Source organism: Schistosoma mansoni (genome assembly GCF_000237925.1).
Source record: "Schistosoma mansoni, WGS project CABG00000000 data, supercontig 0184, strain Puerto Rico, whole genome shotgun sequence".
Classification (NCBI taxonomy): Eukaryota; Metazoa; Platyhelminthes; class Trematoda; order Strigeidida; family Schistosomatidae; genus Schistosoma; species Schistosoma mansoni.
The window spans coordinates 445,904-473,077 of NW_017386068.1; the positions used below are offsets into that span (position 1 = coordinate 445,904).

General features: G+C 37.4%; 1 protein-coding gene across 1 annotated transcript in view; it reads left to right on the forward strand.

Moving 5' to 3' along the window:
- Positions 1 to 3,282: 3,282 nt before the first annotated feature.
- The window catches only part of Smp_097590 (valine-tRNA ligase), a gene marked incomplete at both ends in the record, with an annotated part of 29,892 nt that continues 6,000 nt past the window's right edge, over positions 3,283 to 27,174 (forward strand). The window contains 13 exons of the mRNA XM_018794643.1: positions 3,283 to 3,393; positions 3,426 to 3,507; positions 3,542 to 3,642; positions 4,333 to 4,509; positions 6,155 to 6,252; positions 8,355 to 8,662; positions 9,999 to 10,331; positions 13,071 to 13,258; positions 16,408 to 16,572; positions 18,809 to 19,217; positions 20,515 to 20,737; positions 23,120 to 23,357; positions 25,359 to 25,607. Coding sequence (XP_018647053.1) covers positions 3,283 to 3,393; positions 3,426 to 3,507; positions 3,542 to 3,642; positions 4,333 to 4,509; positions 6,155 to 6,252; positions 8,355 to 8,662; positions 9,999 to 10,331; positions 13,071 to 13,258; positions 16,408 to 16,572; positions 18,809 to 19,217; positions 20,515 to 20,737; positions 23,120 to 23,357; positions 25,359 to 25,607 — 2,682 coding nt within the window. The remainder of the gene's footprint in view (positions 3,394 to 3,425; positions 3,508 to 3,541; positions 3,643 to 4,332; positions 4,510 to 6,154; positions 6,253 to 8,354; positions 8,663 to 9,998; positions 10,332 to 13,070; positions 13,259 to 16,407; positions 16,573 to 18,808; positions 19,218 to 20,514; positions 20,738 to 23,119; positions 23,358 to 25,358; positions 25,608 to 27,174) is intronic.

Sequence of the window (27,174 nt, forward strand, 5' to 3'; positions counted from 1 at the left end):
TGGGTCCGATTCTCGCAGATATATTTCTGAGAATTCCAGAGCAGACAGTCATGAAATCAGTAATCAATGATACAGAGTTTGTACGTCAGGTTTGTAGACAATACATTCGTAGCTGAAAAAGAGCCTTAGTCAGAATCCTGCTCAGTCATGTCAAAAGACTTTGTTTAGTAAGTGAAATTAATGAGGAACTAACCATTGTTGGACATTGTCTACGTGATAATTGTTGCCCTCGAAAATTCGTAAACAAGTATAGGAAGAAGAAAGTGAAGGAAATGAAGTGTGTTGTAGTTGAAAAGCAGTGTGCATTCCTAAGACTTTAAAGATGATGAAATGGCCGTGAAGACTGATTTTTAGATCAGAAATCATGATAAAAATGACCTATTTAGCTGTCAAGCTGATCTCCCTATATCAAAGGAACTGCTCATTAAGACAGTCACGTATGGACAGTGTGAGAACGTTATAACTCAAGTATTTATTTGCCCCCCGTTTTAAGTGGGCATTATAGTTCCTGTTACCCTATGAAGAAGGTTGAAAGTTTTGTGTTTAAAACCATAAATGTGAGTCACAACCGTTTTATTTCATAATCTGAATAACAATCTACTTCTGGTATTTTTAGAGCATAAAAAAGGGGTGATTACCAGCATCGAAAGTCCTAGAGTGAACTCGATGTGATTTGACTATTTCATACATCTAATTTCACACAGTGATGCATCAGGAAGCTGGTTAGACGAAAGCGTACAATTTAGGCTATCAAAATCCCCAATGAAGAAACACATTGTCCACAACAGGAAATTGACACTAAGTAGTCGATCAGTTTGTGACGTCTCAAAAGAGAGAAATCGGATGTTTCTTTTAGATACTGCTGTCTTAAAATTACCGTTTGTTCTTTCAGTAGTTTGTACCTGAAATATGTGCGGCTTCTTACATATTGCTGTTATGATTAACAATTAGCCTATTTCTGCCTCTTTAGCCACTTGATATGTCACTTACTCTGTTATTCATAGACTTATGTTCATTCTTATAGTTTGTTCAACTGATTTTTGTCTTCCAAACACCGTATTCTTCCTCTCTTTTGCATTAAAATTTGTATAATTTTTGCACTGCAACCAACAAAACCCCACTGATTAATGACAAACACATTCTTTTTAAAGGTCCGGATAAACAAGCCTTCAAAACTCGATTCCATTAAGATAACTGTTAACTAGGACCTGTATAAGGATAAATTTTATGATTTTATTCCTTTCTTTTAGGGCTTTATAAACTTTCTCCTCCACGAGTAATATTTGGGGACGGAGATCAGCAATTTAGGTGCATTGTGTCGATGACCGAGATCTACTCCAGTTGGATGGGAACAGTTTGATATCTTAGCTTACGTAAAATGAACACGTCACAGTTCATACCTGACGTGAGTCAACTTTTTGTCAAATATAAGAACTGAGGCCAGTATGATGACTATAAAAGCAAACATGGTGTTACTGAAGTAATGTATCAATTAGAATAGGTTGGGGAAACGAAGCGCGGCTACTGCCGCGCAGTTTCGTCCATCGAGTGGGATTTTTTTAATGCACGTTGGTTTTCCTTGACCTCAGTGAAGCCCAGCAAACTGCTCAACATCCAGCGACCGCTCTGATGGATGATTTGAGTGGTATCCAGTGACATTTCACTAACGCTACACAAATTATGCAATTAAGGAAGGTGATATTGTGAAATTCGAAGTTGATTTTTGTAGCACACAAGCAAACCAAGTTGAAAAAGTGTAGCGATAAATAAATCCTCGAAATCAATAGATCTGTAAATGTTCGATATTGGACACTTGTCACATTAGTTTTAGTGGACTCGTCTATCTGGAGGCACTCGGTCATGCATCCCCACAAGATTACGAGTGGAGACACCGTGTTCAACATCCCTTACAATCACCAGCCAGATTAGATCAGTCGACCCACGATATATTGACAACCTATCAAATACATCTTTGAACCTCCTCGCTTCTGTCCTTTGATTTCATCTGGTGGGTACGATTCATAATAGGTGTTACTGGCTAAAGCGAACTCCGAATACCTGTGGCATTTTCAAGAGCTTGGGAAAAAAGAGTTGTCAATACAAGAAAGAACGGGATATTTTGAAAGAGCTCCGTTGTGCAGGAACGGACACATAACGTGTGAATAGTGAAACCTCAATGATAAACCAGGTAATATGAGGATGAGTTACCTTTTTAAGAATCTAAAACAATTAGTCCCTTTGATAAATTTCGATAATGCAATGAGAAGACGAAGTTTATCAGAATTATGTGATACATTAGCGCAATACATTTCGAACAATCTGATCACATATATACTTGTTAAGACATTTTTATATGAAAATTAAAAGGTCAACTAGACAGGTTAAGGTAAGTCGTAACAAAGAAAGAAAATAACTAAAGTGCACAAAAACAATGTGATGACTGCTCTGGGTAATAAATCAGCATTACCAGGGTAGGTTAATGGTAAGAACAAATTGTTTTTGAACACATAAGGGGGTTTCAATTTCCGTATGGCCAAGGCTTCAATAAACCATGGTATACGTCCTTGAAGGCTTTTCTACAACACTACAAACGCTGACTTGATGTCAATCTTATGACCAGTTTAAACCAAATGTTTCGCAATGGAGGAAGATGTTTGTCTATCCTGTGATCTTATTTGACCATTAGAATTCATTTGGTTATGCAGCCATTTAGGTATGTGTTCTGCCACTCCTAATTAATTTATTTTCTTTCTTTGTTACGACTTACCTTAACCTGTCTAGTTGACCTTTTAATTTTCATATAAAAATGTCTTAACAAGTATATATGCGATCAGATTGTTCGAAATGTATTGCGCTAATGTATCACATAATTCTGATAAACTTCGTCTTCTCATTGCATTATCGAAAATGAGTTACTTCAGGACTGGTACGATCGACTACCCTAATTGAGTTCCATCAAAGTCCTAATACTGTGATGAAGTAATAGGAAGCTTGCGCAAAAAATCGCTTTATTTACATCAACTTGTCACGTAGGTACTGGGCATTGTATTTCTTAAAAGTCCACGGACACAAATATAGCTGAGTAGCTAGACTACCAAAACTGGACTCAAGCAATAGTCTGAAAAGATACATTTACATTAAGACGTATTTCCACAGTAATCAAAGAGTTTACCCTAGATGATCACTGAAATTCTAGATAATATGTGCCACGAATCCTTGACGTAGTACTCTGTAGGTCACGTTCAGGGTCACTTCTTGCCAGAATTTCAAAACCTACACGTTATGGATGAGTCTGTACCTTCGAAGTGCCAGTCTAAGAGGCTGGCTAAACGTGAAAAAAAGATGGCTAAATTTGAGGCCAAACAAGAAAAACTTTTGTCAGATGCCTCAAAGGTACTTCTTGTCTGTCTTTGTTGAATTTTCAGAATCAAAAGTCTTCAAAAAAAGACAAATTGAAAAAGGAGCAAGTTGTTCTAAATGCAGTGGCAGACACGTCTGGCAAAAAAGGTTCGTGTGTCTTTCTTATTGCTGCTGTTTGAAGATATGACTGGTGAAATGCCTGAATCCTACTCCCCAAAATATGTTGAAGCCATGTGGTACGAATGGTGGGAGCGTAGTGGGTTTTTCAAACCGGAATTTCAGGTAATCTGGTTTTAAACTTCTGAATTCGTGTATTTACAAGCTTCGGTTATCATTTTCATCTTATTATGTAATCAGCAAGCAGATTATAGTTCCAACTTACCTAGTCTCTGTCAACGTTATGAAAACTTCATAAATGCTACCAAACTGTGTTGCTTCACTTCACTAGTCTTCTCTTAGCACTTGAATTATCACACTATTTTTCGCGTTGCAACCCATCAACATCCTGTGTAGTAATATGATAACTACTGGTATTCAGAATCTCTATTGCCATGAGAGAAACGCACTCAAAGTAAACAGATAACTACCACACTGACTAGGACTAGTGCAATCGAGTAGCTAGATCACCACCCATTGAGCATTATCAAAGACCTAGAATCGTACTGAAACAACAAGAAGCGGACGCAGAAAAATCAGTTGGTTTTTTCAAGCTCATGATGATTATTTTAGAGTAAATTTAATTTCTTATGGTACACGAATCTGCGCCTAGTGTGCACAAATGCATCCAGAAAAAGTTCTGTTGCACATCTCAGTATTATTCGCTACATAAATCGTTGTTCTGCAATGGTGATTATTAATGTTTTAAGTGAACCAATGTAGATTAATTTATTACATTTTACTCCCACCACAGTAACTGATAAGTAGGTAGTTAACTTTCAATAAAACGTTCGCTTTTTCGTTATGACTCTTAAGATTGAAAGCCCAGACAAATTTGTTATGGTTATACCTCCCCCAAACGTCACAGGAGTCTTGCATTTGGGCCACGCTTTGACAAACAGCGTTGAAGATGCTATTACACGATGGCACAGAATGAATGGAAAAGTTACACTCTGGGTTCCTGGATGTGACCACGCCGGTATCGCCACTCAGGTGAGTTCTCATGATATGTTAGACAGTGACATTTCTTTATAACAGAGAACCTGCATAACTGTGACCGTGTTTTTTTATTCATATAGCACGAGCGACCCATAAGGATCATTGATAATTGCTAAATGATAGCTAAAATAAGCCGTAAATTTTCATATGAGTTAGCATGATTGGTGAAAGCTCGTGGTTTGAAAACTCACTCAAACATACAGGCTTTGTAAATTGACTGGTCCTGTTGATGTTTCCTTACAATTCTCCCATTAAATCTCTTTTCTGTTAGCTACTTCACCTGGATCTGTCTTTATTGTAGCTTTTTTCAGTCTCATTAGTCCATTTTCATCTAGACTTAAGTAACTTAAACTCGATAATTGCACTTCGGATAATATATTCACTTGTTATTATGGTGTAGTGTCTAGTACTGTGTCAAGCCCACATGGGTTATTTTAGCTTCCGGACAGACTAGTTTCTTCACTCTTCCCAAGCCATATTTTGACCTTGTTAACTACTCACTTATCCACTTTGACTGTTTTTATATGAGTATATATGTGTGCATTGCATATCCTACCTATCAAATGTCTGTAAATTACTTTTGTCTGATTGTAAATATCGATTCACTCTTGATCACATCGAGTTGGCTTTCTCGCCTTCTCTGCTTCTTATTCTGAATGTCCGTATCGATAAACAATTATTCGGAATCAATTCCTCCAACGCAACTTGTATTTGGCTTCTTATTACCGCCGTGACAAACGGGTTAGCCTAAGTAATGTACAGAGTTAAATGGGAGATTTTGTAGGGGTATGGTACTATGTCAATCCCACGGTTATTCTATCCTGTGGACAGACCAATCTATTCATTCTTCTCAAGCCGCATTTTCACCCTGTCACTTATTCGTTTATCAAGCTTGACTGTTTTTATGTAATGGTGTGTGTATATTTCTTATTTCACTCGTCCCATGTCTGTAACATATTTCTGTTAAACTACAAGTATCGATTCACGCTTGGCTAAATTGAGTTGTATCAATCTCCTCCATTGCGCGTCGTTTTGGTTTGCTTCGCTTTCCGATCAACGATTGTACGGAATATACGTATTCAAAAATCCGTTTTTGTATTTGACCTATTTAATTCCGTCATTTACCAACGCGATTGAAGTCGATGGTGATATACGAGAATTGGCGATATGTATATTTCAATAATTGTTCGATAATGATCATTTATCGAATTTGATAACAAGCAGCAAACGATCTACTTGGAGTCAGATATTCGGGGTCACTAAAATTTATATCCATAGCATATTCGTACGATGAAACTGGAGCCAGATACTGGGCTACAAAAATGGATTAGCCTGAGGAACATATGCGTTTAGTGTTACATTTAGTATTGCTAAGGCTTTTGAGGACACATAGTTGTTTATACTCAAGCAGATAAAGCGCTGTTTAAACTTGCTAATACTTTAACCACTGAGCCATTGGATTCACAGTTTTCTTACCACTTAGATTTATATATATCGTACAGTTTTCAGTACTGCATTCTCTTTTACTGTAAATTAAGTATATGATAATTCATACCGAAAATTGTAAGTTTGCAATTATTATTTCTCTTCCCAAACAAAATGTAAAACCAACAATACATACTTTATCCTTTTATCATAGGTAGTGGTAGAAAAAAAGTTGTGGAGAGAGAAAAAACTCACTCGACATGATATTGGACGTGATGAATTTATGAAAGAAGTTTGGAAATGGAAAGAAGAGTAAGATTTGTTTCATAAGTTGAACATTTGTGTTGGTCGTTAGTATGATGTTCATCAAAGAGCACTTTACATATCATATAAATGGATTAGTTATGCATTTTTGTACACACAATGAATCAGGTTTATTCTTTTAACCACACAATACCTTAGTGGAACTGGTTCTCCCTCTATGGTTATCCCATGATATATACCCTTTCTTTTAAGATGGTACAATAAACAACTTTGACTCGTGTGGTGAAATTGCATTCAACTCCTCAAATGTTAGACTATCTCAGTCACGCTAGCTGTTAAAACTGAACCACTATCCGTAAATATTTTTGTAGTCAACGTGTTTTGACCTTTTCAACATAACTAAAAGTTGGATGTTTATGAGCAGTAGGAAACTAGAAGGAATCTTGAGATCAGTTCACTGTGACGTCCTGTCAATCACCTCGGCGAAATCGGATTCTTTTTTTGCTCGTCTGTAAATCTTGAGGTTACTGTTATCCCATATTTCCCATTCTTCGGTCTTATTTGTTCCTTGCTAAATTAAATTTTTTGTGGTGGATTTCCCGTTCCAATTGTTGTTACTATTACCATTATTATCATTATTTCAACCCGTTGCGTACTTCTCACTTTATTAATTTTCTCTCTCGGTTTCTCAAAGTGGTTCGATTCGCCAGTTCTTACATTCTCTATGATTGAATAACTGACTATTCGTCTTTATGTGCTTCAAGTTAATTAGTATTACCGAGTTAAAGGTTAGTGTTCAACCTGCTGAACTATCAGACAGTACCTAGCACTCTGTGATACATTCCGTAATATCTATTTTATTGTACACAGAGGCTATCAAAGGACTGTTTGGTACAGTCATAGTCAATGTAGAACCTGGCACATATTTGTGTCGGTTCAATTTGTCTCACCATATTACCTCGGCGAGACGAAAAGTTAAACGACAGAAGCGTTATGTTTAAACGAATGTCTACAACAAAGTTAAATAGAAATGAATACAAAGAACAGCCCTTGAAGTGGACAAATATAGTGACTGTTTACCAGTATTATTCTAGTAGAGCCTATACAAGGTTAATGCATTTTGGTACACCTTTCAATGTCAGAATCTACCACAAAAACTGAATTAACAGTGTCGAATGGTGCTTTATGATCAAGGGACACAACTATGACCGGACGTCGGAAAGTATGTTTCTGTTCCAGAACTTGATAAGGGCCAAATACTTGGGGTGGTGACTTATTGGTTAAGACATTCGACCTTCGGTCACTCATTTCTAGGTCCAAACCTTACCCCATCTACTTCGGTTTAGGTGAATGGGTAATATCAGTCGCCTTCACACTTAGTGTGGCTCCTAGTCAAATACCTGACGAATGAGTTAGTCATAATGATGAACACATCTTTATCCAAGTCAAAAACCTGTCTAGTTCTCCCAGTTTTGCTTTTTACCAGCCATAGATAACTGAGCGATAATTATTAAAGTCGACATTTTAGACACTATGCTGATCAAACTGATTCTTTTATGGCTGTCACAAAAAGATTTCTGTCCTTCCTTATAAACTGGGACAAAAAACGATCAAAATCAGTGAGTTGAGATTATGTCCAGTTCCTGAACTCTAGCTAATATCTCAGTCAATATAACTGCTAAAACTAGACTGCTACCACTAAAGACCTCCATAAGAGCCCACTTATTTCCATCGCTTTGGACTAACTATGCCTTTTCCAACCTCATTAAAAGTCGGGGACCTGGAGTTCTACGTGATCGGTGATTTTGTGGTGGACGGATACTTGGATTAAAGTACCCCACTTAAGTTCCATTTATTTCTTCACGCAACCGCCCGACCGTAGCTTCTACACTGACACGGTGATTTTACTTGCTAATCTTGATCAGTCGAGCTATATTGGATAAAACGTATTTTTATTGAGGTCCTGCCATGCTGAACAAAACGTATGGATAATAATAAGATCAAAAACATCAAATTTGTTTTAGGGCTGACTATAATGATGTATCCTTATGAAATCAGTTTGTCCCATGCATTATTTTCCAGTACCAGTTACACCATTTTCTTTTTCCCTTCACCAAGACAATTTAAATAGCCTTTATTCATCTTTTTAGAAAGGGTGATCGCATTTATCAACAACTCAGAGCTTTAGGAAGTTCTTGTGATTGGTCTCGAGCTAGATTCACTATGGATCCATCTATGAGTAAAGCTGTTACAGAGGCTTTTATTCGTTTATACAATGATGGTTTAATTTATCGAAGCCTTCGGTTGGTCAATTGGTCCTGTACTTTACGTTCAGCCATATCAGATATTGAAGTAGATAAACAAGAACTTTCTGGACGTACTTTACTTCGTGTTCCTGGCTATAATAAACCTGTAGCGTTCGGAGTTATTACATCATTTGCTTACCCTCTTTTACCTGGTAAGCATTTGTTCCAGCTATTGTTTCTCATAACTTTCTTCTGTCATTCAATTTCAGTTCATTTTAGAAGACATCAAAAATACTTATCAACTTCAATTGATGATTTAGAACTTTGGCCTAATGGCCGAAGAAGTAATTCAACAGACATCTTTTATACAATTGTTTCTAGAATTATCATGTTCATAGCAATAATCTGAACAGTGTAGAAAAAACTGCCCGAGTACCCAGAACGAAGCAGGTGGTTTTCTTAGGGGGGCACACTCGGAGGCTTTGACCTAAAGGCCTAGTCCACAAGGCAGTGGATCATCGTGAGGAGATGCAGTCCCATGGTAGCCGGTGACCAACGATTGATTCATACGCTATTTGTTCCCTCAGGATACTGGAGACCATGTGCACCATTGGTTTGGAATCAGGGTTTTCCAACTCCCCTAGGTAAACTCGCCGTGTCCACCGGCCCGGTTAAATCGCTGGACATTCGCTTTTCGTCCTCTCAACTTCGTAAACAACAGTAATGCTGTGAGAAGGCAGTGAGTAGGACTTCCCTGGCAGAGGCTGTACATCATGAAATATAACTAAAGGATATTGTATTTGTTTGTGGATTTATGGTAGTTTTAAATGTTAACTTTCGTTAAAATAAAATGCTTTTTTAGATCTATATGCGCTGAATATTTCCAACTTTTGAATGGGACACGTATTATGTATGTTCAACCATTTCCTAGCTCGACGAGCGATGTTTTAGCTAGTATAAGAGTAGATCGGAAGAAATCTAAGGCTGAACCAACCAAAATGCAATATCAGTCCATGGAATTATTGACTCTTGCTATGTACAGAATATCTGGTTTGGGTCCATGTGATGATAACCACGATCGGTGGTTGAAAACGTTGGTTCATAATCAATCACACTGGCGCAGATGCACTTACTCTTCATTGTCTTTTGAATCCCGAGATTCAAAATTATCCCACAAGTTCATCCATTATATTCTGTATATTTAGTTACGCTATGAATAATACTATTATGTTTTGTATCACTAACTGGCTTAAGTTTAAACCTATAGCTAGCATTGTTTGCTCTAGCATTAGATGTGTAACTCACCAACCATGAATGCTAGCCTTACAATTGATATATTCGCCCTTCAACTAACACACTGCGCTTTCGAGACCTATATTTGTCTGGGAAGCTGGTAAGTATCACCAGTCTAAATGTATACTTGGTAAAAATACATGATATTATTCGTATTATTTTATTCTTTCTTTTGGATATATTGTTTTGATAAGTTTTTCATCTTAAATTGTCAAACCTTGGTTCATTTAATTCTGTCTTCTTCTCTACTAACAGATCCTAGTAAAGCTGAATCAGACACTGAAATTGTCGTCGCAACCACACGACTTGAAACAATGTTAGGTGATACGGGCGTTGCTGTACATCCTGACGATAATCGTTATCGACATTTAATTGGTCGCCTAATCAAGCATCCACTTATTCCGGATAGATTAATTCCAATCGTTGGTGATACATTTGTTGATCCGAATTTCGGAACTGGTGCTGTAAAATTAACACCTGCTCATGATCATAATGATTGGGAAGTTGGGAGAAGGCATTCACTTCCTACTGTAATAGTAATTGGTGAAGATGGTCTGATGACATCTGCTGCAGGTCCCAGATTTGAAGGTATGTATGTTTTTAACCAATCACGTCGATAGATCAGATGAAGAAAACATTAACCTTAGAAGTGTTTTCTTAAAAAAATAATTTAATAAAAATATAGTAATTTGATCTTTCAACTTGATCATCAGTGTCCACTTAAAAAGCCGACCATCAACGTGGTAATATACTGCTTTAGTATGCGTCTCATTGACAAACAACACTACAAGACATTTCGATCAATGGAATACAGTACTGTTGTCAGACTGGATATGCAGATATTTAAAAAGAAACAATTGATTAACTAGCCATCATCAGTTGAGATGGCTGGGACATGTGTTACGTATGCCCAACCACCGACTGCCCCGACGTACAATGTTTCATGGTGTAGGAGTAGGTTAGAAGAAAGCTAGGGGTGGACAGACCAAAACATGGCACAAATCCATGAAGTCACTGACAATTGGACTGAGCCATGTTGGTAGGTGTAGACTACCTGGTTGGGATTCGCGAGATGATAGCAATCGATGGTTGGAGACCTTGAATGACACGGCTCAAAATCGTTTGCAATGGCGCAGGTGCATCCACTCTTTGTGTTTTGCCAAATTCTAGTCTTCTGAATTCTTCATGTCCCTATCCTTTTTCTCTGTTCAAATTTATTTCACTGTATTATACTCCTTCAATAACATCTTCAAACCCTAATCTTTCACATAAAGCTTATACTCTTACTACTTCTACCACTATGGGATTTGAATCGACAACTGCATCTCTGTGCTAATGTAGTATGGCAACTCGAACTGATGTACGTACGTATGAAGTTCTACTTTGTAGCTGACTGACTGAACTAACTAATTAGTACAGATTTGATAGAAACATTCACTTTGAGTCCAAAGTCTATTGTTGTACGATTTTCAGTTACATGTTACATAACTGTACAAGTTGAACTGTTAATAAAACAACGTTAGTCAAAGTGATTTTTTCGTAGTCATCACAGTAAAAATAAACCATTTAAAGCAGGTTAACTTTTAAATTTCGTGAATCGGTTGAAGTTAGACATTAACACCGTTAAATGCCGGTTTAGTGGTCTAGAGGTAAAGCGCTCGCGCGCAAGGCGAGATCGTGGATGCGCACTGCTGAGTAATCTCACAACAGGACGAAACGGCCGTCCAGTGCTTCCACGTTTTCCATGATGGTCTAGCTTCAATTGACTCATGATCTCAACTATTAAAATTTTAAATTTTTATTCATAGTTCAGTCAATTGCAATAACAGTAATAATCCTAAACTTTCATTTTTAAAGACTTTTGAAGTTCACCTTTCAATTGTGGTATTTAACCCAATTATTGTAGATTACTTCCAGTCTTCTTAACTTCATCAGCACATAGATATTTAATTTCAACTATCCATTCACATTGTTTTATTTTATTTTATTTAAACACATAAATATTGGTACAAGGAAACACCAGGTACATATGCGCCGCACAAATCTCATTCGATTTGTGTGAGGGCTGTGATACTGCCCAGATGCTCAAACTGAAGCAGGTGGTTCCCTAGGTGAATCCTCCACAGGCATTCGCTTTTCGTCCTCCCAATTTCGTAAACAACACCCCCGCCACGAGAAGGCAGTGAATAGGACTTCCCTGTCAGAGGCTATATACGCGTGACTATGTTAGAGCATTTCGAGAGGGAGAGCGGACTCTCCCCACTCTCGGCTGTACCAGGGCATTTGGGGGCAACTGTAGAGTATAAATAAGGATTATTTGTTTTATTCAGCAAAGTTTTAATACAAACACATCAGTGAATTTTACGTGGAAATATTTTGTTCCCATCCATTAAACTGACTAAAAAGTCCTCCACTGGCAGTTTCCAATTAGAATGGGGTTTGAATTTATGGCGTTTTAAAGGCATAAGATTAAGTCTAGTGTTGATAGGACACCAGATAAATAAAGTAGCACTATGTTCAAATGTCCATCGTCTTGTTTCAATAAATCTAGCATTCACAAGATCATTTAAAACCGCTACACAATAACTTTTTTGGTTATATGAGATACCTTAAGTGAATTAATAGTTTTGCTGTCATCATCCTGTTACGTAATATATAGTTAAGGATAAATAACAAGACAGTACGGCTAAACCTTTTTTGTACTGTGCTGTGGAGCCTGGACAAGTTTATACATCAATTGTATGATATGCTTGATGAAACTAATTACGTACGGATTCCTAAAACGGTATCAATGTGGCTGACATAAGTAATTGCACATCGAAATCATTATTGTAAGATCCTATCAGAGAATCATGAAGTTTGTTATGCTCCTTTTTTAAACTGTGCTGACCCTTGCTAGTTGTTCAGCATCCAATCGCAAGAATAAAATTTATGGACGGACTAATGGTATTAACGGTATCAAGTGTTGTATTTGGCTCGTAGTTCATTTATCCGTATGTCTAAATAACATTCTGACACTAGCTGATGTCAGTTTGTGATGAAAATTCAAACTCTAATACTTAACGCTAACTTCTTTCTATCTATATCTTAATTCCTCATACTAGTCTATAGCCCTCTTTAAACCCTAGTAAGTGGGTAAGTTTCCTCAAGGTTGCTTTAGCGTCGCTCAAAGGCCGTCCATAAATTATAGTCGCATTCATCCAATACCCTACCTTCACGGTTTTGTCTTTTCCTAATCGACATTGAACTAAAAAATATAAGTCACGTACTTTATTTTGTTTGAATTATTTTAAAATAATAATAATGAATTTAATAATGACTTTACAGGACTTCAAAGATTCGTGGCTCGGGATGCCGTTCGGAAAGCTCTCGATGAATTAGGCTTGTATAGAGGTGAAAAAGATAATCCTATGATTGTACCGATATGTTCTCGAAGCAAAGATATTGTTGAACCTATGTTGAAACCGCAATGGTACCTACGTTGTCAGGATATGGCTAATGCGGCAATGAAGGAGGTTAGTTTTTTTTTTAGAAAGACTTCTAATAACTCTTCATGCTACTAATCATTGTATTCAACTCTATAGTTTCTCTTCAAAACCTATATTAATTACAATGTCATTGACTGCCTTCTTTAGTCCGTGTTGATAGGTGTCGATTACCTCGTTGAATTCCACCTGTTAGTTGCGATTAGTAGTTTAAGATGTCTAGTGACGTGGCTTCAAAATCGATCAAAGTGGCCCAGATGCATTCATTCCCTATCTATCTCTAGATGTTAAGCTCCTATATTCCACCATACGTGCCTTTTCATCTCGTCTTATTGAACCATACTCTCATTCTCATTACTACTATAATTGTTTCGACCTGCAAGTTGTTCGTTTTGTTCATTTTACCTCGTACTGATATACGGTGTGGTAACTTGCAGTAATGCATATTTGTGCCAGATTTCACATTACATATGACTGGTCAAGTGTTACTCCTTTTTAATTGGGCATCAAATGAAACGCAGTTTTAAAAACCTACGTTGTAGCTGACTGACTGACTGAGTTTTAGAAATCTTACTTGAAAACATAAATATTGGTACAAAGGGGGACCAGATATATATGCGCCACACAAATCTCATTTGATTCCTGTGAGGGCTCTGATACTGTCCGGGTGCCAAGACCGAAAGCGGTAGTTTTTTTAGGGGACTACAGCCGGAGCCTTCGACCTAAAGGTCTGATCCACAAGGCAGTGTAGCATTGTAAGGAGATGTAGTCCCATGGTAGCCGGTGACCAACAATTGATTCATACTCCATTTGTTCCCTAAGGATACTGGAGCCCATGTGCACGATGCGTTTGGAATCAGGGTTTTCCAACTCTCCTAGGTGAACCCTCTGTGTCGTCTGTAATCTTTGCTTAAATACATTCGATTGTCCCCAGTCGTGTTCTGTTCACTACAATGCTGTGAGAAGGCAGTGAGTAGGACTTCCGTGGTAGAGGCTATATATGCGTGGCCGTGTGAGAGCATTTGGAGAGGGAGAGCAGACTCTCCCTACTCTCGGCCGTACCAGGGCATTAGAGTAATATGGCTAAGCCAAGCTGTCACTATAAATGTACAAAATAATTCAGATTTACAACAGATTAGATTAGTGTAGTGCACATGTATATTATGTTAGGTACAAATAACAAAACAAACGAGTTTATGTCATAATACTTGATAACACCAAGTTAAACAATTTAGTTGCGAAGTGACAGGAATAACCATCAAACGAAGCGTATAAAATAACGTTTAAACAAATCTGCATAGTTGAAGTCGGTCTTTTTAAATCACATCTCTTAAAGCTTTCAACCATAAACAAAAAATTTTCTTTGTTCCACATGTGGTGAATAGTCGAATCCAGACTGCGTTTTTCATCATACTTGGGACTCATCAGCAGGGTGGGTATACCTGTTTTCCAGTGTTAAATGTTCACATTGAGACTCGAACAAAATACCTATCCGTTCAAGCACCAACACGTCGTTTAATAAACTACTCAGTCCAGATAGATAAAAAGTGTTTTCATAAAAGTGAAAAAAATGAAATAGAACGTTTAACATATTCGATCAAACTGATAAATGAATATGACAAGTTCATCTAGAGAGGTTGAAAGTCCTTAACTTTAAATATACAAGACTTTTGAGGTCAATAGTTTTCACGGAACAAATAACATTTCAACTTGCTGGGGATATCAACTGTCTTGTAGGTTAGCTTCGGATGAGGTTACTAAGCAAATCAATTGTTTAAGTTCTGTCCTAAAGAGCCACTGCTTACAAACTGTAACCTTTTTCATTGAAATCGCGGACCAAACTAAGTTAGACAATCCTTGAAAACCTTCAAACACTAGACAACCGTTCTCGTAGTGTGTATCCATGACCCAGGAATCGGGAATTGAAACCAAGGCCCCTGCTCACATCCGCGTACGCTTAACTTCCAGGTTACTGAACTGGGACTCAGTAGGGTACATGTTTAACTTCAATCAGCCGATGATATTGTGCGGCCACATTGCATTGTCTTCGGTGGGTAACTGCCCAACATGATTCAGCTCCATTGGTAACGGATTCTCACTAGAACTCTGGGAATGTTCTGTCGAAGCCAGACGCTAGTGAACACATGATAACTGTTAGTAAGTGATTGTGGAGATTGTTGAATTTCACTGAGTGCTATGCTAGGGCAAAGTGGCTGTTCAGAACTCCCAGGTTTTCAGCAGTTGTCTAGCTCAGATCGTTTCATGATTAGAACAAAAACTTAAATACTAATCTTTATGTTTTGATCCATCCAAAATGTATGAATTCGTTAAATGGTTACTTTATAAAAATTCCTGTCAACTACTACAATGTTATTCTAATGATATGCATGTCGTCTAATCCTGGTACTTTCAGCATGCATATCCAACTGTCCATTAGACAATAGTCTGGTATAGTTAAAGCTAAAAAATGTCACTGTAGATCTCAGTGAACCAAAGAACACATTACGCTGGGGAATTGAGGCAAAAAGTGAATAGCACTTAGCAACAACTGGGAGCGAGATCCCAGGACAGAGTTTATTGGAGAGTCCTGGTCGGCGGTCTATGTTCCAAGAAGAATGACAAGTGTAAGTAAAATTCCATTGAGTTGTTACCTATTCGTTCACGATCTATCTACCGACGACACCTAACAGCCTTTGTTTTGTTCTAAGTAAAGTTTAAGGCTTACTATATTCATTCTTATTGTCCAGTAGTAGTAGGGTCGCTACTACTTTCCATTTTTACCCTCAACAAATTGGTTTGTTTCTAACTTGATGAAGTGTTTAGTTTAGTTTTAGAAAAATGGAATATTGTACTTCACTGCAGTTCATGAATTGTATTTTAGTAAAATAGTGTTCATTGGGTGTATAATACTCCTTGAATAACATCTTCAAACCCTAATTTTTCGGTTTACTGCTTATACTCTTACTACTTCTACCACTATGGGATTTGAATCGACAACTGCATCTCTGTGCTAATGTAGTATGGCAACTCGAACTGATGTACGTACGTACGGAGTTCTACGTTGTGACTGACTGACTGACATTAAGCGTTTGTTATTACACCTATATATAGTAATTTTCTTTTTTGAGATAATGGTTTACTCTATGTATGATATAAATGTTGTTTTTTATTTACAACAGGTATCGGAAGGTCGCTTACGTATTATTCCCAGTTTTCATATTCGTACATGGAATAGTTGGCTTAAAGATTGTCATGATTGGTGTATTTCTCGACAGTTATGGTGGGGACATCGTATTCCTGCTTATCATATTTCAATTCAACGTCCTGGTGTAGATAAATTAGAAGTTTTGGATGTAAGTATTGCATTTTAGTGTTTTTTTTTCACTTTTAACACGGATATAATTCAATCTTTGTGTTCTACATTTTTGAAGGGACTTTTGGCAAAAGTGTAATATACTCATCACCTTGGGGTGACTTATCAACCAATAAGGAGACGCTGCCTAGTTATAAAACAGTTGACAGTACAAAGTAATGAAATAACGGTATAATTAACCCCCACTAGTCAAATTATCCTTTTGTAGTAAAGAAAAAGAGGGCAAGTTTACATATATGCATACATATTAGAAGTTGGGCTTCTGTTTTGAGTTAGGGTTTATCACCTCATAGTGTTTTCATCACAAACTTATAATACGAAAAGGTTAAGGTTAGTTGTTAAAGGTTAAATTAGAGTTCTGAGTTTGGTTTACAAATTAGGGTCAAGGATTTCAACTATAATGCAATGCCTTTTCACCTTCCTATTTACAAACTTGAGAAACCTATGGTTGAGATTTAGAATGAAAGTAAGAAAGGGAGAACATCGACTAACTTCACTAAAGACTCTTGATTACGCAATCAATGACACCAAGTACTTTAACATACAATCTGCCACAGGAGCATGTATGTTTTGTAAATTAGCTAAACTTACTTACGCCCGTTACCCCTCGTGGAGGAGCATAAGCCGCCCACCAGCATTCTCCATCCAACTCTGTTCTGGGCAAAAATGAGCTAAAGCACCATTTAAAATCGGCTTTTTAGCTAAGTAATAGATATTTTTATTGATTTAAAGCATTTTAAGAACCAAATATTCCCAATTTTCACTTGGTTGATTATAACATACATTTTATATATCACTACACTTTAAACTCCGTTCAAAATACATTCGATGTTACCCTAATTCTGATTGGTTATCTCAAGACCTTCAGTATCTTTACAATTTTATCGAACTGTCATTCCTAAACTTTTCATTCATCAACCTTCCTTGTTAAGCTCATTTTCCAATTACCATAAGAGTATAATCTGCTTTAATAATTTAAGTAACTGACTAAATTTCAACATCGACACAAAACTATTGACTGTGTTGAATCAATCCGTATAAAATGAGCATTCAGACGTCGTAGTTTCACTCAGCTATCTCATCATGCCCTTTATGACGGTAAACTTCTTTATCATATCACAATTGATTGATCACTTGGTGGTGATCAATGTCATGCGTGTCAAGTTCTTAATGCTGATCGAATGCTATCGATCAAGTTGCAATGTGGCCACTAGTCTAGGTGGCTCGATACTGCGTGCACTGTGTTGAGATATGATGGTGGTCGGAGGTGGTGACTGACTGTGAAACTGAGTGACACGGGATCGAATCTGTCAGCGAGCACCAGTTCCCTCAAGATTACGGGTACACCTTGCTGACTAGTGCCAAGTAGCACAAAACCCGGGTCCAGGGTTTCCTGTTGATCACCTCCAACCACCATCTTATTTCTTTATCATATTCTCATTCTTTAAGATATGACGTCAAATTAAGGGATACCCTTGTAAAACAGGTAGCATTGGGGAATTGGTTTTACTATAGTTTGCAAATCTTCACCAATGCTGTTACCGGTTATGTTCATAATGTGATTGAACTCGGAACTTATTTCATTAGAATTTATGGATTGTCAGTTAAAATCATCATTTCATTTATTTGTGTGAGGGCTGTGATACTTCCCGGGTGCCCAAACCGAAGCAGGTGGTTTTCTTAGGGGGCCACACACAGAGCCTTTGACTTAAACGTCTAGCTCACAAGGTAGTGGAGCATCGTGAGAAGATGCAGTCCCATGGTAGCCGGTAACCAACGATTGGTTCATACGCCATTTTTTCCTTCGGGATCGTGGAGCCCATGTGTACCATTGGTTTTGAATCAGGGTTTTCCAACTCCCCTAGATGGACTTTCCGTGTCCACCAACCCGGTTAAAGCTCCTGCCGGACATTCGCTTTTCATCCTCTCACTTTCGTGAACAACACCCCCGCCACGATAAGGCAGTGAGTAGGACTTTGCTGGCAGAGGATATATACGTGTGGCCATGTGAGAGCATTTCGAGAAGGAGAGCTGACTCTCCCCACTCTCGGCCGTACCAGGGCATTTGGGGGCAGACTTTATGAAGATAGGTTAAATGATCAAATCGGCTCTGTGATTAGAATGTAACTTCATCAAAACATTTGGATTGTTTTTGTTAGGAATTAGAATCCATGTGAAATTTTTTTTCGAATTTATTATTACTTTAGCCTACAGATCATAATTCATGGGTAGTTGGTCATACAATTGAAGAGGCACTTCAAAAAGCCTGTGATAAATTCAACTGTCCACCAGAAAACTTAATTTTAAAACAAGATAATGATGTATTAGATACATGGTTCTCTTCACAATTATTTCCATTCTCTGTATTTGGTTGGCCTGAACAAACACCAGATTTAAAAGCTTATTATCCTGGGAGTTTATTAGAAACTGGGCATGATATTATATTTTTCTGGGTTGCACGCATGGTTATGATTGGTTTGAAATTAATGGGACAATTACCATTTCATACAGTCTATTTACATGCTATGGTTCGTGATGCTCATGGTAAAAAAATGAGTAAATCTTTGGGTAATGCAATTGATCCGGTAGATGTCATCAATGGAATATCTTTAGAAGGTACGTTATTATTGTTATTCACCAAGGTTTCTCTTTCTCTCTCTCTGTGTGTGTATTATGTTAGATGTGACTGAGACCTAATGGGCCTGAATCATGGACGTAGGTTGTATTGTCTTGCATTACGACAGTAGATAATTTGGTTTGGAATTTTCAAAGATGGTATATCGGTTTCCGTGTGATTGTACATCTTACTAATAAGTACTACTCATAAAAAAAACCTGTGTAACGATGGTTTATTGATACAATCAGTTACCTTTCAACCAGTAGGTTGCAGACCCAAACCCCATTTGAGCTACCTATCGTATAGTATTATTAGTCGTTACACAAAATAATGTATCTCAAAATTAGATACCGAACCTTGCACTCCGTAGATCACTACTGCATAATCAGAGGCTCTCACCTCAATCCAGAATTACTTGGCGTAGAAGGGTTACATTTCAAAATGCTTGATAAAATGTGGACCCGGCAACATGATATTGGATATCTGCTAAACGACCATTCAGTATGAACATCTTGGTTGTGCAGGAAATTGGTTGCAGTCTGTATTAATCAGTGGCAACATCTATTTTTGTGCTGTGTTCAGTTCTCACGGAGGGTATCAGTTCTAATCAAGATAGAATGCATGCATTCCCAACCAGTTCTTAATAACACGAAATCTACGTTCTAAACTTTCTAATATTTCGCCTTTAATACCTAAGGCATTGGTCCCAACTCCCTGTTAGTCATGTCGTAGACTAGGTGAACTCCAGTACTATTAGAGTGGGTGTGTGTAGGTAATTACCACCTACTTATTGCCTACAACATGGAAGAATATTAGTTTTCGAAGGACTTAGAAAGAAGATTGGGTTAGTAGGTGTCATGGCAACCTAACAGATTGCCCGCCGATCTCAAGCGACCGCTGTTTGTGGCCAGTTACGCATACCTTCGTACCAGGAATTTTTAAGGTCAACCTTATTAAAGTTCTTATTGTGGAAGGACATCATCACTGATTATTCACGCTAAATATCATTCTGCTATCATACTCTCATGTATAGTTGAAAATGCAACCTCTTTTTCAAACTTTAGATTTGTCACTTTTGATCTTACCACTCTCCTTCCATTCGTTTAGCGTAGTAAACATCCTTTTAGAAATAATTATTTCAATTAGTGTAGCTCGACTGGGTCATCATAATCGAAAGACAAGCTTCATCACTAAATCAGGGTAACAGTCACAATCGAGTGTTACTCCTTAAGTTAAAATTGTTTGATTGCTGACTGTTCATGCTGTTTCTATCATTATATCATTTCTTTGACATAGATTTACAAAAACAGTTAGAACAAGGTAATCTTGATCCGAATGAATTAACACGTGCTCGTCAAGCTCAAGCGAAAGATTTTCCTAAAGGTATTCCTGAATGTGGAACTGACGCTCTCCGAATTGCTTTATGTGCTTATACAGCTCAAGGAAGAAATATCAATTTGGATATAATGCGTGTACAAGGCTATCGATTTTTCTGTAATAAACTATGGAATGCTGTTCGGTAATAAATGTTTATTTCAATATTATTAAGGATTTGAATTGTCTGGTTGTTGATATTCAGAACCAGATATTCTTATAAGTCAGAAGGGGTTTTGTGAAGATTTAGTGAAGGGTATTCACACTGACAATCTATTTTAAGTTGTATCAGCTAATATTTTGAAGTATGAACTATCAACAAGTTACAACAACGAAGCTTCATACCTGATTGAACATTATTGATTGTTTTCCATATATGCCTAACTCTTGGGCAACTTTATTTCAAGTCTTGATGCACAATCGAATGGCTAAACAAGTTGACAATCATATCAACAAGCACAAGCTCAAGCATGAAGTTACTGAAAATTGGACTGAGCCATGTTGGTAGGTGTAGACTACCTGGTTGGGATTCGCGAGATCATAGCAACCGATGGTTAGAGACCTTGAATGACATGGTTCAAAATCGTTTGCAATGACCAAGGTGCATCCAGTCTTTGTGTTCTACCAAATTCCAATCTTCTCAATTTTTCATGTCTCTATCTTTTTTCTCTTTCAAAATTTATTTCATTGGATTATACTCCTTTAATAACATCTTCAAACCATAATCTTTTCCTTGGTGGTCTAGCTTCAATTGACTCATGCTTTCAACTATGAGAATTCTTATAAGTGTTGGATGATATATGTGTGTATTCTGTGCGGATCGCCTCAGTATAACCATTTTTTCATACGCTTTTTAAATGGATGAATTGTGGTTAACAGTAGAATCCAGGACGCGAATTTCATCCTATCCACCCTCCGCAACTGAATGTACGTGTATTCCAATGTTTCACTGCTAGCCACAATTTATCTATCCTAAAGAATATTTGATTTTCTAAATAGACCATCGGATACAGCTGGGAAAACATCCGTGTTAATTTTTTGGTTAGTCTTATAAACGAAAAGCTTGAAAGCTAATTCTTGTTAAGAGCATCTAATAATCCTTCGAAGATATCTTCAGAAGCCGGGAAAAATGTCCAAGATATTTTGACCAATCAGCTTTCGTTAGAAATCCTCAGGACGATTTTAGAAAACAACGGATTGAATGATTTCTAATATTGTTACCAGTTTCAGCATGTTTTCTTAAATTAGCTCTTGGTTTCAATACTATAAATGTATAAATTGCACAAGCAAGTGGCTATCAGGACTCAGTGGCCGAGTGGATAACGCGATGGTGTTTGAAGCGAAAGGTACTGGATTCGAGTCCCGGAGTGAACATCAACTTTGAGATGCAGGTACATCCAGTGACGAGTTCCAAATAGGACGAAACGCGCCTCAAACTGGATTCCACTGCTAGCCACTATCCATCTTTGCTTACCATGCTTGTGAATTTAGGCTATATTGAGGCAATACGCACAGTATGCACATATGCTAATTAGAGACTGACCAGTTACAGCCCTAAAAACATCAATGGGAAGATCCAAACAAACAATACTAAGTAAATATAAATGTCCTTTTTTCTGCGTATTGTATTGTTTTTCTGTTTGAAGTTTAAGAGTAAAATGTTTCTGGAGAATAAGAAGTCAGTGTCTAAGCAAGATAAATCAATTTTCGCTACAGAACGACATCACTAAGGAAACTATTTAAAAATCACTAAATGGTTGTTTCTTCGTGGTTTGTAGATCGCTGGTGGTTTACACCAACCCGGAATCTCTAGATAACTTGACGACTACAATACCCTTCGTAATGTAGTGAACACATTTATATGGATTGACCATTCCTTATTTGATTTGTGTGCTTATTAACTGTGTCAAATTTTGTTTAGTTGATTCAATATGATTTAGTTAAATTCATTGAATGATTGTATCCTGTTTACTTGAAACATCAATCTCATCAATTTACTACTCTACTTTGTTTGATTTCATTATATTGGATTCGTCTTAATCTTTCATTGATAGCGGTTTGCCCTTGTATCAATTTATCTGGTAGTGACTGTATCCGCGTGACTATATGAGAGTCCTTCGAGAGGGAGAACAAACTCACCCTCGACCGTACCAGAGCATTAGGGGGAGGGCAAACTCTTTCTTATCTTCTTATTCTTAAAAAGCTAACCTAACTGTTGGTCACCGGCTACCATGGGACTGCATCTCCTTACGATGCTCCACTGCCTTGTGGACTAGACCTTTAGGTCAAAGGCTCCGGGTGTGGCCCCCTAAGAAAACCACCTGCTTCAGTCTGGGCACCTGGACAGTATCACAGCCCTCACACAAATCGAATGAGATTTGTGAGGCGCATATTTATCTGGTGCTTCCTTGTACCAATATTTATGTGTTTAAATAAATAAAATAAATAATAAATCTGCGTTATAGTTGATATCCGTTAGTAACTCTCATTTCTTTCTTTCCTTTCCTTCTCTTTATTTGATTTCAAGTTACGCATTATTTCATTGTTTAGATAAAGAATTTATCCCGCCAGATATGACTGATTTAAATAGTTTATTTAAACAATTCATACAACATAATTTATTATCTGGTACAGATCGATGGATTCTATCAAGATTAGCTTATGCTGTAATTCAATGTAATACAGGGTTTATAGAATTTCAATTTCCTATAGCAACTACTGCTTGTTATCATTTTTGGTTATATGAATTATGTGATGTTTATTTAGTAAGTTTCTTTGATTCTTTCTTGTTTATTCAAAGTTTTGATGTAATCGAAATAGACTGTAATGTAATTTTCATGTATACAGTTGCCATTAGGTTATATGTATTTTCGTCTCAAGTTTTAAAATATTGCCCCCAAATGCTCCGGTATGGCCAAGAGTGGGGAGGGTCCGCTCTACCTCACGAAATTCTCTCACATGGTCACGCGTATATAGCCTCTGACAGGGAAGTCCTACTCACTGCCTTATCGTGGCATTACTGTTGTTTACGAAATTGAGAGGACTAAAAACGAATGTCCGGTGCTTTAACCGGGTTGATGGACACGGAAAGTCCATCTAGGCGATTTGGAAAACTCTGATTCCAAACCAATGGTGCACATGGGCTCCAGTATCTTGAGGGAACAAATGGTGTATGAACCTATTGTTGGTCACGGGTTACCATAGGACTGCATCTCCTAACGTTGTTCCACCTCCTTGTGGATTAAATTTCTAGGTCAAATGTCCAAGGAGTGGCTTTCCAAGAAAACCACCTCTTACTGTCTGGGGACTGGAGCAGTATCCCAGCTCATGTACAAATTAAATTATTTATCGTGTTTCACATTAATATTTTGGTGCTTCTTTGTACCAGTTTATCTATTTAAATAAATAAATAAGCTCCGAAGGAGTGTTAATTTCGACCTAGCTGAAACTTGCTAACAAAGTTATATCTGTCAGAATGTTCCTATGCCTAATGTTAACTCTAATGTAATCGAGCGATTATAGGTACTCATAAGAATTTGTACCCAATTTAACTTTGTCTATCTTCTGTCGAATAATCACGTTACAATATAGAAATAAGATGTTGAATACGGGTTGCATTTAAGACAGCCTTATTCCAGACATTCATTTGAACAGGCAAACTGAACGAGATAGTATGGAAATTGAATAAACACGGATAGGAGTAGCTGTTGATAGCACATAAACTTACACATTGATGTGAGTCAATGCTAAAGTTTATTCTTGGAAACATCCACAAATGACCTAACTTGGCATCCCAAGATCAGAAAAAAAGTCACACAACAATTTGTATCAGTCTATGGTTAGTTCATGATATAATTGTAAATTTAGTCGTGATTATGTTTAAAATGATGAAGCACAACTACAGCTATTATCATTGTTTTTTTATCAGTCAGCTACAACGTAGGACCAGGCACATATGCGCATCGGTCCAAGTTGCCACACCTCATTAGCATAAGATGAACACCGGATTCATAGAAGTTAATTTAGTGGTGGTAGTTTATGAAAGAAAGGTTGTATATAAGGATATAGTATAGGAAGGAAGAACGTTATGAAGCAATTTTAATCTTAAGGTTTAAGGAGGGAAGATAAAGAGTGTATACACTTACGCCATTGTGATCGATTCTGAGCCATCTCACCTAGAGTCTTCAACCATTGGTTACGATAGTCACGCGGACCCCAACCAGGTAGTCTGCATCTGCCAACATGGCTCAGGCTAGAAGTTAGTGACTTCAAGCACTGATGCCACGTTTTCATTTGGCCGCCCCTAACTTCAAACCATTGCCAATACTAATCAGCATAGCGCATCGTGGTAATCGGTGCCTTTTTTATCAGTATAGGGTTGTGTGAATTGTTGAGTTTTTGATTAAGATCAAGAATCGATCAATGTTAGACACCATCATTGAAGCACTGATCTGCCGTTTTATCCTCGCATGAGACTTCTCAGTAGTGCACATTCACGATTTTGCACGTGGGGGTTCGAACCCAGAACCTTCGGTCTCACACACGAACTTTTAACCTCTAGACCACTGAACCGGCATCCAACGATGTTAATGTTTAACTTTAACTAATCCACGAAATTATGCGTTCATCTTCTATTGTCTGAGGTAGATACCTGTCTATAACCTGTTTTTTTTTCAGTTTCAATATTATTCATATTAATCAAATGTATTTGTTGTTCATCTTCTTCTTCCTCGATTATTCATCTTGTATATACACTGCATTCACAGGAGTATACCAAACCTATTATCAAATTAAAACAAAATCATTCCGTACTATCTACTATGGAAATGGAACGAATTCAATTAGTTTGTCAAATACTTTATGTTTGTATCAATTGTGGTCTACGTTTATTACATCCATTTATGCCATTTATTACAGAAGAATTATATCAGCGTCTACTAATTAGAAGTAATAATAATAATACTGTAAATACTATGGATAGTCTATGCGTGAAATCCTATCCTAAACTGAATGATGTATGTCTACTTCATTATTGTTTTTCATTATATTTATATAACTGATCTGTGTTATAGTATGGTGATTGTTTCCAAGTACAATATAATCGTTCATCAAACATTACTATTACTACTATAGCCACTTCCAGGGAAGTCCTACTCACTGACTTCTCGTGGCATTACTGTTGTTTACGAAATTGAAAGGACGAAAAGCGAATGTCCGGCAGGAGCTTTGACCAGGTTGGTGGACGTGGAAAGTCCACCTAGAGGAGTTGGAAAACCCTCATACCAAATCAATGGTGCACATGGGCTCTAGGATCCTGAGGGAACAAATGGCGTATGAACCTATTGTTGGTCACCGGTTACCATTGAACTGCATCTCCTCACGATGTTCCACTGCCTTGTGGATCAGACCTTTAGGTCAAAGGCTCCGGGTGTGACCCCCTAAGAAAACCACCTGCTTGGGTTTGGGCACCTGAACAGTATCCCAGCCCTCACACAAATCTCATTTGATTTGTGTGACGCATATGTATTCGGTGCCCCTCTGTACCAATATTTATGTGTTCAAATAAAATAAAATAAATAACATTACTATTGTCTAATATGTACCCATAATCTTTATACTTGTTCATTAATTATGAATGTATAGTTGGTTTGTAAGTTAGTCATTAAGAAACTGCACACTCAAGTTTCGTACTAGTTGGTTGATAAGTCTTGCTGATTGATGCGCTATACTCGGATCCTAAGCTAATTTCGTAACCCTCCAAGCTAGAACTACACAACGACTTGAACACGAGAGGAAAGGCACAAAATACACGAGAAGCACTTTACTCCAAAGGTTCATTTATGTATAGAAAATATAGGGTTTTTATAGTATTTTAGAAGTCCTTGGGTTTTCCTGAAATTTCTAGAATGCTACTAAGCATAACAGCAGTATAATAATCAGCCAATCAGAACCTCTACAGGTGACTTTTCATTTTCGCGTTACTTCTAGCAAAACTTCTAATCAAACGCTGATTGGATAAAATGCTTCTTAATGTTTCCTGAGCTTGTCATGTTTGTTGCGAGAAATTTTCAGGATCATCCCAACATTGGTACTCGATAGTCAATGGCAATGTGTACCTGATGGATCTAAACCCGAACCACTGAGCTTCACATTATAAAATGTTACCATTCAGTTATTCAGGCTGTAATTTGATCTTCTGTAAGACTGAGATATTTACAGTTGGTTGATCACTGAATAGTAGTAGCCAGTCTCTTATTAGCTTTATTGTCTATCTTTGTTGATTGAATTCTGTTGATCAATTTGCTATATGCCCGCTAGTCTGGGCGATTCGACATGGATACATGATGTTTAGATGTTAGGTGGTCGCAGTTATTCATTTGAAAATCCTGAAGTTAAACTTCGTCCTAGTTGATACTCGTCAGAAATAAGGATTACCTATAATCTTTCAAGTCTCAACCAGGAAGTCGTGATCGACCGACGGGTTCCAATCGTACATACCTCAGCACCATGTTATAAACTAATTACGTCTCCACTTTTTCCGGAGAGTGATTTGATCTTTAGGGTTTTGTTTAGGGGGACTTT